This window comes from Hippopotamus amphibius, chromosome 9 (genome assembly GCF_030028045.1).
Source record: "Hippopotamus amphibius kiboko isolate mHipAmp2 chromosome 9, mHipAmp2.hap2, whole genome shotgun sequence".
In the NCBI taxonomy this organism is placed as follows: domain Eukaryota; kingdom Metazoa; phylum Chordata; class Mammalia; order Artiodactyla; family Hippopotamidae; genus Hippopotamus; species Hippopotamus amphibius.
The window spans coordinates 24031425-24045341 of record NC_080194.1 but is presented as its reverse complement, the minus strand read 5'-3'; the positions used below and the strand labels follow the sequence as shown (position 1 = coordinate 24045341).

Sequence of the window (13917 nt, the reverse complement as noted above, 5' to 3'; positions counted from 1 at the left end):
CCCCTCCTCCTTGCCCCTCTTAAAACCAGAAAGTAATGAAAAGGTGAGAAACACTCAATTTCTATGTAAAGTAATTTTCACCCAGCATATGGAAAGGCTGTACCATTTGCTTGGTGGATTGAGACTGTCTCCTGATTGGCAGGCAGCAAGCGAGCAGAGAGATGGGACTGTGACAACCTGAAATGCTTATTTCAGGGATGAGCACTGTGGTGTGATTTCCACTGTGTGGTTTCTGCCACCCTGATGTTATTGATTACAGACACGGAAGTGGCTGTAGCCTCTTTCAGTACCTGCCCTGAAGGCCCTTCAATTAACATAATCATCTCTCTCGGTCTTTCTGGGAATGTCTGGTCATTATTCGGAGGGAAATCACCCTCAGTATCATAGCTCAGAAATCTGAGTCAAAACCTTTCTCATGCCTGCTTGGAGATTTGAAGTTTTCCAAGGTTTATTTTCATTAGGCTGAGACTGGAATTTGCGAAAGCGCACAGGGTGCTTTTTGCTTTCTGATCCCCACTGGTTGATTAAATAGTCTCCATAAAGCTCTACAACTTTAAAAAAAATAACGCTTGTTTCAATGCTTACATTTTATGAATCAAGTCTTTAAATGTCAGAGAAAAGGGAGGGATGAAGCTATATTTCTGCCACATAGAATAGTCCTGTCATTTTCATGTCAGTGACGTTGAGTTAAATTATTTTCAATACCAGCTGAAGGCTCTGTTTCATCTGTGGAATAGTGTTAAGACCCATTTTACGGAGTTATAACTTGTTTCCTCAAAACATAACTTGTTGGCTTGCTTTTGAAGCTAATTTTTTTTTCCTGAGTCATGCCCATTTTCTTATATGGTGATACAGCTGCCCTGATCTCCTTGCTTCTATTCAAGGAGAGAGGTGCAGACTGTAGCTTTATACTGAGTTTTTCTTTTTGTGGGAGTCAGACCTAAGACCTTCGAGTTAAGAGTAACAGGCTCTGGCTGATTCACACTGTTGATAGTATCAGCAGAACTGATATCCAGACTTGGTGCTCAGACACCTTGCCTCTTCAAATCTTGGGTTAGACAAATGCTGTGACTAATTTCTCTACGCTTTAGGGAAAAATGAAGGTAATCAGCTGAACAGGTGGTTAAATCCATAGGGCTACTGGTGCAGCCAGGATGCAGTTAGGGGCAGAACTGTAGGACTGTTAGGGAAGACATGTGCCAAAAGGATCAAGGTGATGGATATTGGCAGGGAGAGGCCACTTTGGGATTGCTGGGGTCCAAGGTCTCAGTCACCAGCAGCACCACCCAGAACAGCCCTAATCACTGATGCAGTTTCTGATGCCTCAGGACAATTTGTGCTGGCAGCATGAAATTTGTTTACCCTCATCATTACCTTGAGGTAATGGCTATAGCAGGAGCCCGTCCCCTTAAGTGTAAGGCCACGCGGGTTGGAGAAGGGGGAGTGGGTACCGGAGTGACATCTATGCTTCTGCCTGGGAAGAAGTAATAAAAGCGTGGATGTAGCGCCAGCAGAAAAAAAGGTTGCTCATGACTCATCAGTGCTCTCAGTTAAATGGGGGAAAAAGCCAACTCAGCCGTGTAGTCACAGGATCGCTGCAGAAAAACACACCATCATTCGGCCCACCCCAGAATTCTTGATACACTCCTTAGGGTTTTATTCCCTTCATAATTGGCTTTAATTGTATCTTCAGTGTTGCCAATGACTTTGGAGGGTTTTGCTGAATGTTTAAAATTTTCAGTGTTAGGGAAAAAGTTCTTTGTGACATCTGTTCCCAACGTGTTTAGCTGTAATTTTAATTCATGCTCTCTTGCCTTGTCATCTGGCCTGGGCTGACATTAGTTGAGATTATTTGTACTATTTAAAATTTTATGCCCTTCAATTAAATCCTCCCAAACAGTCTTGGTGTCGCATGATTTTCTTTTTTCTAGTCCTCGTCCTCCTCTTAGGTGAATTTGTAGTTGAAATGGTGTTAGAGGATTTCAGTGTAGTTGAAATGAAAAGAGGCACTTAATGAGCAGGTAAGCTAGTGCCTAACAGAGGCAAGGGCAGTTTGTAGATGGGTCAGGTCCTCTGCATATTGGTAGATGGAATCTGATCAATATACCTGCAGCCATGGGCCATGGTGGGCACTGGAATGACAGGGCTAATGCTCCACTGTGGAGGTTGGGAACAGAGGGCATGTGGAGGCGAGTACAGTCTTGGGGAGCCCTTGGATTCTGTGTTCTTGAAAGTGCCACAGTGGATCTGGGCTCAGGGAGCCTTGGGAAGGAGGCACATCGCCCCAGACAGAAGACCTGAAACTAAGGCCAGGCTGCCTGCCTTGGACTGGAAGACCCTTAAGTGTTGACTGTTGTAGGAAGGTCAGTTACTTTCTAAGATAGAACCTGTGAGAATCCAGAGCTCTGTCTCTAGTAGGCCCATCCTGATGTCACAACCCCCTGTCCACAGGAGCTAAAGGAATGTTCTCACCCCTCCAGGGCCCAGGCTTCTGTGGTATGTATGTTGGTTGGGGAGTGTATTAGGGCATCCTGCTTCCATAAAGGATTTTTGGGCCTTATCGCTCCTATAGGGCCAGTCCATGCGGGAAGCTGTCTCCATACCAACAAGGCACAGGGAATATATTGTACTCAGTTTACCTTTGCTCCTTGTGACTTTCAAGTTTGGGCAAGCAAGAGTGATGTAAGGGGTATTGGCTTTCTAGAACTTGAGTTAGAGTAGAGAAATCTGGGGTGCATTTTCAGGTTTTCTGTCATTTCAAAGGTAACCTGCTTGACCTCTGGGGCATGTGTTAGGGGCAGGAGATTGAGGGCGAACAGTGGTGTGCAATGTGGAATCAAACTTTATCTTAGAGAAACTAAGTCCTGCCCAGCGTTCGTGACCTATTCATTCCTTGCTGTGGAAGAAGTCATAGTAATAAATCATAAAGATGCTTATCCATCATTGGATGTAGAAAGCAGAGATGAAGCAGAAAAGGTGGGTGGTTTGCTGTAATTATAAAGGGTACAGAGTGATATCTGGAGCGTGGCAGTGTGGGGGCTTCATTATGATGGGCAAGGTTTATTATATGCAGATTAGGCCATTGGATTTAAAGAAAGCAAAGAGTTTTAAAAGTGTGATTGGTGTTTCACTGGCAATAGAACTCTAGGTTCAGGGCCACAAAGGGGAGTTCAAATTTTAGATGGCTCCCAATGAGAGGAGAAAATATGACCCCAACATTTATGTTTCTTCTGTAATTTCCTTGATCATGTTGTGGACACATGCTCTTCTCTGGGATGGAATTCGCTATGCTTTGTCCAGCCAGCCTCACTCATCCCTCACATCTCCTTTTGATACCTTGTGTTAGGACTCTTCTCTGTGATACATTCTGGAAGCACCTTACTTCTCTCCATCACAATATCTCCTGTAACCCAGCACTCAACAGTAGCTATCCCTGCTAGAGCGTTAGATGAACAAGGGCATGTTTACGCTGTTAATCCCTATTGTCTAGCACAGTGGCTGGGCACATGGCAGGGACTTAATATTTGTCAAATGAATGAATGGTACCTCTGGCAGGAACTAAAACTGTGGAGGTGGTTGGAGTAAAACCTGGAATCCCATTTCAGCAGATTGTGTGTCTTCCTCTGAGCATCTGCTCATTTCCACCACTTGAGTGTAAATAAGCTCCAAGTGGGTCTTACTCATCTTGGTATCTCATCCATGGATGGTGATCTACTGTGTGATGGAATTTTTCTTCTGACTTTTAGTCCCTAAGCATCAAGTAATAATGGACTGTGTTCTGGAGAAAGAAACAAGGTTTGTTCCTTTGGAAAGATTCGAGGCTGTCAACGACTAGAAAATGCTAATGACGGATGGAGTACTGGTCTCTTCAGGCCAGGGTCTGCATTCCTTGAATGCCCCTTAATGATTAAAATCATGGCTGGGAGGTCATGTAGAGTGGTGGAGAGAGACTGGGTAGTAGAATAATATTTGGGTTTATACCTCTATTTCACTCATCGCCTACTAGCTGTATCACCACAAGGAAGGTAATTAACATCTTTGAGCCTTAGTTTATTCATCTTCAAAACACTCTTTCAATTCTAGTTTTGCAAGACTGAGGATTTAGTTATTAGCTCTGCAAATATTTGAGTGTTTATAATGTGTTGGATATTGCCTTAGGCACAAGGGAAACAAGCTTGCAGGGTCCTTTCCCTTGAAGAAATGAGCTTCTAATGTGGAGACATTCGACGAATAAACGCAGAAATTAACACGTACTTAGTCATTGTGATACCTCCTATGAACAAGAAGAATAGGGTGGTATGGGATAGAGTAACGGGAGTTTGTTTAGACTTGATGGACAAGAAAGCCTTCTCTGAATAGATTATATTTAAGCTGGGACTTGACAACTGAGTAGAAATTATTCTGGCAGGGATGTGTCATAATGTTCTGAGTTGGTGGGATAAGCTTGCAAAGACCCTGAATCAGGAAAAAGGTTACAATACTAGAAGAATTAAAATAAAGGCTGATACTATTCGAGGGGAATGACACAGGGAGAGCATTGTTTGTTGCTTCAGATCAAAGTTAAGGATTTTGTATTTTTTTAAAGTGAAATGGGAAGCCCTTGGAAGATTTTTAAGGGGTGACCATGACCCAATCTATGTTTTAAAAGGATTCGTTTGTGGGGGAAAATGGATTAGAGATAGGCAAAAAGGGGAACAGGAAGGCAAATGAGGTGCTGCCCGTTTGAGAGATAATTGTTTGGAGTAGGATAGGTTTTCCTTATTGCCATGGAGTGGAGGAGAAAAAGATAGATTCCAGAGATATTCATGAAATAAAATTAATAGAACTTGGGATGGGCAGGTATTTGAGGGAAGAGGATAAAGATGACTCCTAAAAAGGAAAAAAAAAAAAAGGATGGTTTAAGTGGATAAAGGTGCTGCAGATGGATATGGAGAACTTGGGGAGCCTGGATTTGGGAGTTAAGATCAATTTCAGCTGAGTAATCCCTGAGGTGCCTCTGAGGACATGCAAATGGAATGTCAAGTGGCCATGGCTATAATGACATAAAATATGTAAAGTGGGATATGCAAGACAGTATTATTTCCTTTGCTTTTAGAGAGCATTGTGAGCCTTTATTATTGCTTCTAGGGGAGGCTGGATGTTCTCAACCAGAGGCCAGAAATGATTGGGCACAAGCATTGGCCTCATCTCAATTTTTCTTAAGAACAGATTGGCAGAACCTGGACTTGTGTTCTAAAAGGGCCTATTTCAAAAATTTTTATAGGGCGTAGCAAGGATTGAGATCCACAAACATCATTAGAGAATAATTATTAATAGTTGTCTATGCCCCAAAGTATTTAAACCACAAAATAATAATTTTCTTAGTCTTAACAAGAACTTGAGTCAGATCATAACTCTGCCACTTCCTGGCTCTGTTACCTTGGATAAGTTAGTCCCAGCCACATTTTCCTCATCTGTAAAGTGAGGATAATAGTAACCTTTAGGGTTTCTGTGAGGATTTCACTTACTTACCTGGATAAGGTGTGTAACATGCTTAGCCCTGTGTCTGGCAAGTTGGAAGAAGTCAATAAATAGCAGCTTTTATAATAAAATTGTTCTCTGTATTTGGGCCAGTGCTGGTTAATAGATGTCACTGTGTACTTCTAATTATAGGACACTAATTCTGGAGATTCTAGAGCCACTTATTAAAAATATTCAAGTAAAAGAACATGAATATTGGGTAGGTGTGTGTGCGTGCGCGTGTATTCTACAACTGGTCACAGCTCCTAATTCTGAGAAAAAAAGACATTGATTTAGGAAAGAGGGTGACATTGAAGAATCTCATGCATCAGTCTGCGTTGATAACTGGCAGCTGAAGAAAAAATTGTACCAAGAGCTAGCTAGAGAACTTGAGAAAAAGACTGTAGGTAGCAACTGAAGACAAATATCTGGAAGGGAAGGATCTGTATCGTAGATGCCATGCTATTCAGACACATTAGATAAGAAAGACAAAACCTTTAGAAGGATTTTGAAATGTAGAAAGGTAATTGAGGATTTATGACTTGGCAGCTAACTCTGCTTGGGTGGGTTTTGAAGAACGAAGATGACCAGCTGGGGTGATGAAACAGTTCTAAAACTCAGTTGTGGTGATGGCTGTGCTACTGTGTAAATTTATTAAAAATCATCAAACTTTGTCTTGACAAGAGGTGAATTTTACGGTATGTAAATTATAATTCAGTAAAAGTGTTTTAAAAAAGAAAAATGGTGACTAGCAAACCAGTCACATTAGCCTTCTAGTTGCTTAAGAAGGGGCATTAAATGCCACGGTAGATTCATTCTTATCTTTATTCACTCATTAATTTAACCACCCATATTTCTGCCTGTCCATTTTTCTGTCTATCTATAAGCCATCCATCCATCCATCCATCTATCCTTGTGTGGGAAACTCTTGGTTAAAAGAAATGAGTCAGACATAGACCTGACTTAAAGAAGTTGGAGTGATTGGAGTTAGGATTTTTAAAGAATATTTGGAATGGCCCAGGAGAATATATATGTATACACACACACACACACACACACACACACACACACACACACACACACACATACACACATACACACACACATACAGAAAGAGAAGAAATCTAAAATGTAGTCTGTTTGAATCTGTGCATGCAAAAAAGCATATCTTTTTTTATCCTTTGAAGTGTAGAGTGCTTACAAAATTGTTGCTTTTTGATTAAGAACCCTGGCCTCAGTCAAACCTGGGCCCTGGCTCTGTACTTTCAGAAGTGCAGTTAACTTCTCTGAGCTTCAATTGCCACATCAGTTTCATAGGGTTGTGAATAGAATGAAATGGGATAACGTATCCAAAACACTTCACTGAGTGCCTAGCATATATTAACGTGCTCAGTAGATGTTAATCATTATTACAACTGTGCCAGACTGTTTGAGGTTCTTCAAACTTACCCTTCCTCAAGGGTTGGAGTCCCATTCCTCTCACTAGGATCTGTGTCTTACCCCTTTCTACCTGTGACGAATCAAAGGTCAAGTTTTAGAGAGGAAAGCAGGGGGGGTTGGGGTGGGATGAATTGAAAAATTGGGATTGTCATAAATACGTTACTAATAAGAAAAATCAAATTGTACACTTTAAATATATGCAGTTTATTGTATGTCAATTATATCTCAGTAAAAGTTTTCTTTTTTTTAAAAAGGTCAAGTTTTGCATCATCTAGAAGGGATTTCTTCTTCTCTGAAATGCTATGATAATTTGTACTGCTCACATCTTACTTAACAACCCCTGTATTTGGCTTCTGTCCCCTTAGAGTTTCTAATTTCCTTGTGATCAGGGAGTGTCTCAAACATCCTAACATTGCCCCCAGGAACTTGCATAGTGCTGTGTCCACAGTGTAGGTGCCCCATAAATACTGAGCAGATGATTATTTACTCATACAGGAAGGCAAGCGGGCACTGAATAAATATTGCTTGAATGAAGGCCTGCATTAATTAAAAAAAGAAAAAAACCCACATGTTTTTTGGCACAATGGTGAGTCCCCACCAAAGTGGATTTGTCCATAAGGTTGGTTTGTCTCACATGCCCTTCATTGTCCTTGAAATTGACCCAACTCTCTGCATTGTGAATTGACATGGCACATGCTTGATGGAGAGATATGCTTTGGAAAATCAACAGTGTTTGAGGGGTTTTGTTCTAGCCTGTCAAATGCATGTGGAAGGAGAAGGACAGTTGCAGTCTCCTGGAAAGGAAAAAGAAAAAAATAGCCATGTACCAAAAGATGCACATATGACTTTGAGTCAAGCTTTATAATGAAAGAAAATGTGACAACTTAATTATTGGTCAATTTTGACTTGGGAAGTCCAGGCATTTCCTCTGGCAAAGAAAGCTATGGTGTCTAAAAATCGTCCCTTTGCTAGAAAAAACATCAAGTACTTTTAATGGTTATTATAAGCCTTTCAAGTCCTTGTAGAAGTGTCTTGACTGACAGAGGTTTCACATTTCCAACAAGTTAAGCTCTACCTCTGAGTTTGATTGGGGGCAATCACCAGTTACCAGGTCCAGTGAGGCTGGATGTGATACTGTGTTCCCCTAAGCCTGTGGATCCACCCTCCAATGTCACAAGGAGTATCTACATCTTTCACTTTTCCTTTCTTCCTTTTTGCTAGGCTTGCTATGTGAGAAGATATAGGAAAAGTACATGGGCCTTGGAGTTCACCAGACTTAATTTAAAATCTTGGCATCTCCACTTACTAGCTAGATAGTGATGAGTTTGAACTTCTCTTTTCTTATCTTGAAGCTGAGGATAGCAGTATTACCATCAAGTTATTTTGAACTTTAGTCACTGTCAACATTATCATAATCACTCTCGTTCTCATCACAGTGGCGAACATTTAGTGACCTCCTAGTATGTATCAATCATTGCTCTAAGCACTTTATATGGATAAGCCCATTTAACTCTTCCTACACATATTAGCAAGGTATACTATTATCCCCATTTAAAATCTAGTGTAATGCCAGACATATTATAGGTACATGAATATGATTATTTAATAAGAGTTATCTTTTAGACAGTATGGTCTATAGAGTGTTGGTTTAAATATCTGTTTCAAAAAAAAAAAATCCTAGAATGTTATTACCAAAAGGAATAAACTTGGAGTTTATATAGTTCAGTGTTTTCTGTATATTTTAAAGCCAGAAACTGTTGTTCACATAATCACTATGTCAAAAATATAAAAGCAAAGCTATTCTATTTGAATCAGGGGTGGGAGACTTAAGCCCTACCCTTCAACTCATCTGTGCCCAAGACTTTGAGGAACACTGTGAGAATCACTGATGTTGTCCTTTCCTGGTATATGCACCTAGATAGAGAAAGTGATTTATTGTGTTTATTAGTATATATCCTGAATTATAAATTAGATCTCCTCTCCAAGATCAATTGTTTTCTATGAGACTGCAATATGTGATGTAGCAGTATAATTATTATTTGCTGAAACGTACTGAGTTAAAGATGATAAAGCACCTTTATATATCTTATATTTGAACTTCACAATTACTGTGGTGGTTATAACCTATTCCTTCTTGTTCACCTAAAAATGCTGTGTAACATATAAATTTGGTGGCGGCGGTAGGGGGGAATTAGTGGAGCTGGTAATAGAAGTAGGAGTAAAAAAAGTCAAAGACCAGAAATGTTGAAAAAGGGTGATTCTATTGAGATAAGAAAGTACACAGGAGTTGGCATTTGCCCAGAGGGCAATTTCTAATCCCTGGTGGTAGAATCTGACTTCTAATGGACACTGTTGAAGTAGACAGGAGATAAAGCCTAGGGCTGGTGTGAGTTGCATAATCAAGAACCTTGAAAGATAAATCCTCAGTAGGTGACTAGGAAAAATCTGCTCTGTAAGAGGAGACTTGCCTATCAGTCTTTACTCTAGAAAGGGAGTATAGCAGAGAAAATTGTGCATTCCTGAAAACTTAGGGCCTAAATTTATTCTACCTGTGTGGCTCAATCCTTATGCCCCAAGGCAAAATGTAGTTTAAAGTGATTGTGGGTTGATAGTTCCCTCAGGCACCTGATGAAAGCAAACACAGATCCTCTCTGATGAAATGCAGTTTTAAAGCCCAAACCTCAAATAATTCCCATGGATTAAATCCTAAAAAATATGGGCTCGCAAAAGTCATTCAAAACACAAGGAAATAAGTCCTCATGCATGATACTCAGTGAAACAACAAAGCTGTAAAATCAACGCTGATTTTACTTTAGTAAAATCAGGAAACTGAAGACACTGGAGCTATCTGTATAAAATATGTGTCTAATGTGTTTTTAAAAAGAACATTAAAATATGAAAGAATAAGAGACTATAAATTTGACCAAGGAGACTGAAAAAGAAATTGAATTCTAGAAAATAAAAACATAAGTAAAATAAAGATGATATGGATGACTGAAACAGAACATAACAGTACTTGAGTGTCAACCAAAAGATACATCTGGAAGTTAAACAGAATTCAGCATAGAAAAAAGAGATGGGAATATTAAAGCAAGTCTAAGTAACATGGAGGAGAACTTGAGAAAGAAGGAATAATATTTACCTAATTATAATTCCAGAAAGAGAGCATAGAGAAAATGGTGGAGAGAGAATGTTTGAAGAGAAAATACCTGAGAATTTTCCAAATTGATAAAAGTTAATCTTTAGATTCAAGAATCCCAAGGAATTCTAGGAAGATTAAATAAAAATAAATTCACACCTAAATGCCTTAAAGTTAATGAATACAAAACTAAACAAAACGATCAACCAAAGAAACAAAATAGATCTTAAAAGCCACAAAGGGTTTGTCACATACTAAGAAATGACTGTTAGGTTAACAAGTGACTTCTTTTTTTTTTTTTTTTTTAATTTTATTTATTTATTTATTATTTTTTTGGGGGTACACCAAGTTCAATCATCTGTTTTTATACACATATCCCTGTATTCCCTCCCTCCCTCGACTCACCCCCCACCCTCCCCATCCCAGTCCTCTAAGGCATCATCCATCCTCGAGTTGAACTCCCTTTGTTATACAGCAACCTCCCACTGGCTATCTATTTTACAGTTGGTAGTATATATATGTCTATGCTACTCTCTCACTTCGTCTCAGCTTCCCCTTCACCCCCTGTGCCCCCAAACCTCAAGTTCTCCAGTCCATTCTCTGTATCTGCGTCCTTGTTCTTGTCTTGTCACTGAGTTCATCAGTACCATTTTTAGATTCCATATATGTGAGTTAGCATACAATATTTGTCTTTCTCTTTCTGACTGACTTCACTCTGTATGACAGACTCTAGGTCTATCCACCTCATTACATATAGCTCCATCTCATCCCTTTTTACAGCTGAGTAATATTCCATTGTATATATATGCCACATCTTCTTTATCCATTCATTTGTTGATGGGCATTTCGGTTGCTTCCATGTCCTGGCTATTGTAAATAGTGCTGCAGTAAACATTATGGTACATGTTTCTTTTGGGATTATGGTTTTCTTTGGGTATATGCCCAGGAGTAGGATTACTGGATCATATGGTAGTTCTATTTGTAGTTTTTTAAGGAACCTCCAAATTGTTTTCCATAGTGGCTGCACCAACTTACATTCCCACCAACAGTGCAGGAGAGTCCCCTTTTCTCCACACCCTCTCCAGCATTTGTTGTTTCCAGATTTTGTGATGATGGCCATTCTGATTGGTGTGAGGTGATACCTCATTGTGGCTTTGACTTGCATTTCTCTGATGATTAGTGATGCTGAGCATCTTTTCATGTGTTTGTTGGCCATCTGTATGTCTTCTTTGGAGAAATGTCTGTTTAGGTCTTCTGCCCATTTGTGGATTGGGTTATTTGCTTTTTTGGTATTAAGCTGCATGTGCTGCTTGTATATTTTGGAGATTAATCCTTTGTCCGTTGTTTCATAGGCAACTATTTTTTCCCATTCTGAGGGTTGCCTTCTAGTCTTGTTTATGGTTTCACATAGGCAGAACACTCTATGACATATATCAAAGCAAGATCCTTTTTGACCCACCTCCTAGAATCATGGAAATAAAATCAAGAATAAATAAATGGGACCTAATGAAACAAGTGACTTTTTAATGGTGATAATAGAAGCCAGAAAACAATGGAATATCTTCAAAATGTTGAAGCAAAATAACTACCCAATTAAGCTATTTTTCAAGTAGGAGAGTGGTCAAAGGACATATTTAGATAAATGGAAATTGAGCACACTTACTATCAAAATATCTTCACTAAAGGAACTTGTAAAGGATGCATTAAGAAGAAAAATAACTACTGTAGAAGGAATGTCTAAGATTCAAGAAAGACTCTTTGGCAAAGACATGTTAAACATATGGTTAAAAAAGTATACCTTGGGAAACATGTTCAAGAATGTTTCTTGCAGTATTGTTTGCAATTTAAACCTGCAAATAACTCAAATGTCAATGCATAGAGTAATGGATAAATTGCAGAATATTCATATTATGGAATCTTATACACCATTGACAAATGAACAGTAGCTACAGGCATTAACATGGATGAAAAGAAAAAAAATACACAGTAGAGGAGATGAACAGTATGATTTCACATGTGAAGTTAAAAATGGACAAAACTAAGTAATCTCTTATTTATGTATGGTAAAACCATAAAAATATGTAAGGGAGTGATTAACACAAAATCATTCATCTCTGACAGCTGGGAGCGGGGATTCTTTGGGGGGGTGTAATAAAGGGGTGTTGATAATATTCTGTTGTATCCATTTTATTTTATATATTCATATACATTCATTTTATAAATTTACTTTGCATCATAAATTTTTCAATAAAACAATTATAGAAAGACTAGTCATGTAAGAAGGTAATAGAAAGAAGATTCAGGATCAACATGGATAAAAGCTTTCAAGAAGGAACAACTTTAGCATCGTGTATTAGAGGAAAAAAATCTCAAGCATGGGATGGTCCACAGTTTCCTATTCCTACACTTCTACCCCCTTGCCAGCTTACCTTTGCATACTGCCAAGGTGTGTTTTCATGTATGCTGACATATCATAAAAATGTCTCATGCTTTATTATTTGGAAGTCTGCTATTTGGAAGTCTCTCATCTTTCTTGATGTAAAATTTTATTTGCTTCTTCTAGGTCATAACTTTTGTGCCGAAGGACCTAAATGTGGTGAAAACTCAGAGTGCAAAAACTGGAATACCAAAGCTACTTGTGAGTGCAAGAATGGTTACATCTCTGTCCAGGGAGACTCTGCCTACTGTGAAGGTAAGTGAGTTATTTAATAAAATCAACTTGTGAGAAATGTATTCCTGGTAGATGTGGCTGAAGATTGAAAGCCTTCACTTTGTTCTGGTCCTATGAGATCCTATAAAAAATTATATCAACTACCTAGGATACTCTCTTCTCCTGACTTAACCAGCCTGCTTAGTAGCATGTGAAAAAGCAAGACTTTTGAAGGTAGTTATGAAACACAGAAAAGCGACAAAAGCAGTAGACCATATCAAATCCCATGTTCTGCTCTCACTGTATCTAACAATCACCAGCAAAACAATAAATACCTCATTTTATGTTGTCTTGTTTGGGTAGATTGTCCTTTTCAATTTCAGTTAAATGTTACATGGTGCGTCCTCTTTTTGAATGGATGCTTTGATACTAGCTTATACCCAATTGCTATCATCTTCACCTGCCAAGGTCAGTTTTTTTTAAGTTGTTTTCTAATGACTGAGTCACGTGTTGCTAATTCCCAAACTCTACTAAAACTCCCAGTGACAGGTGGACTCATAACTTTGGCACATGGATTGGTATCATTATAGTAGGTTGGTGGCCTCAAGCATCAGTGACCCCTTTCTCCACTTTGTAGAGCAGAACAACTCCTCTGTCTTATATGGACTCCTCTTTCAGTGCTTAGCACTCTGGTGGCAAGCATTGCATACTTCTCCTCCTTTGATGTACCAGAGGATCAGAGATTAGTTCTGACCCTGGACTTACATGCACAGTGCCCTAAAATCTGAGTCCATCCATTTCTCCAGTGCTCACTGGCTCCCTCCCATCAGTTTAGAGAAATTCTCATAGGCAAAGTGATGGCTAGGCTGTTTTCCTGTCCTGGTTGGACCCAATTATTCCCGTCATCTTTACTAACAATATGTTGAACCTTGGTGATCTGTTAATCAGGGAAGTGGATGTCTTGACTGGAACAAATGCTGCAAAATCCTGGTCACTCTCCTCCTACTGATTTGGTTCTTAAGTGGGTCAGGTATTGACAATTGATGACAATAATGGTAAATTCCTTTCCATTCTGCCATTGTATGTTGTTGACTGCTGCTTAACTTTTTGGCTGTGACTAAAGACCTCTTCAGTTGTTAAGGTAATGTGTGTAATTACTGTTAGTGTTCAGAACCTGATAGGTAGCCTC

General features: G+C 39.2%; 1 protein-coding gene across 3 annotated transcripts in view; it reads left to right on the top strand.

Moving 5' to 3' along the window:
- The window catches only part of NELL1 (neural EGFL like 1), an 886038-nt gene that overhangs the window by 224916 nt on the left and 647205 nt on the right, over window positions 1-13917 (top strand). For all 3 annotated transcript variants that reach the window (XM_057749117.1, XM_057749116.1, XM_057749114.1), the window contains one exon: window positions 12642-12770. In XM_057749117.1, coding sequence (XP_057605100.1) covers window positions 12642-12770 — 129 coding nt within the window. The remainder of the gene's footprint in view (window positions 1-12641; window positions 12771-13917) is intronic.